Here is a 637-nt window from a genome sequence, read left to right as displayed (position 1 = left end):
GTCTGGGACAAGCCTGATGCCTGCCAGGAAGATCTGTTCGTTTGGGATTACAAAGACCATGGGGTACCTGAGAGCTCATAAATCTGTAAACCCAGTACTCAGGAGGATGAGGCAGGAGGATCACTGCAAGTTTAAGGCTGGCTTGGACTACATAGTTCAACACCACCCGGAGCCACATAGTGGCTCTGTCTCCAAAAACAACGGAGGAGGGAGGAAGAGGAGGAGCCTGGTTCCAGCTGGAGTTGGCAGAGTGGCACAGGTTGGAAGTACCCTGAAAACTGGGTAAACTGAGGTGCACATCACGGATTGGTAGTGCCTGGTTCCCACAAGAGGCAGGGCCTGCACCAAGCGTTGGCAAGGGGGATGATGGCAAACGGTGTTTCCAGCCTTGCCGCTAACGCTGTGTCCCCTGGCCCGCAGCAGGAGCTCGGTAATTACCGACCAAACGAATGTCACGGCAAAGCCTACCTCGGGCCCTTTTTAAGCCTCAGTGTACCTACCTGTGTGACGGCGGGTGGGGTGCGGTGTCAGATTACTGGGCATGACCTCGCACACGGGCGGGCGCAGGGAGGTCCTCGGAGGCCGAGTCTGGAGCCTCGCCGGCACCCAGCTTTCCAGGGCGCCGGACCGCGCGGGG

The 637-nt window shown here is 58.6% G+C and overlaps 1 protein-coding gene across 1 annotated transcript in view; it reads left to right on the top strand.

Annotated features, from left to right (window-relative positions):
* Positions 1-637, top strand: part of Rbpms2 (RNA binding protein, mRNA processing factor 2) — a 24,480-nt gene continuing 23,843 nt past the window's right edge. Inside the window, exon 1 of the mRNA XM_010641294.3 lies at positions 1-259. Within this exon, the coding sequence (XP_010639596.2) occupies positions 17-259 (243 nt within the window). The 5' untranslated portion in view covers positions 1-16. The remainder of the gene's footprint in view (positions 260-637) is intronic.

The sequence above is a fragment of the Fukomys damarensis genome, unplaced genomic scaffold (genome assembly GCF_012274545.1).
Source record: "Fukomys damarensis isolate Sample0158 unplaced genomic scaffold, DMR_v1.0_HiC HiC_scaffold_25, whole genome shotgun sequence".
Classification (NCBI taxonomy): Eukaryota; Metazoa; Chordata; class Mammalia; order Rodentia; family Bathyergidae; genus Fukomys; species Fukomys damarensis.
The sequence above is the reverse complement of the archived record's forward strand: the minus strand, read 5'-3'. Positions and strand labels throughout refer to the sequence as shown.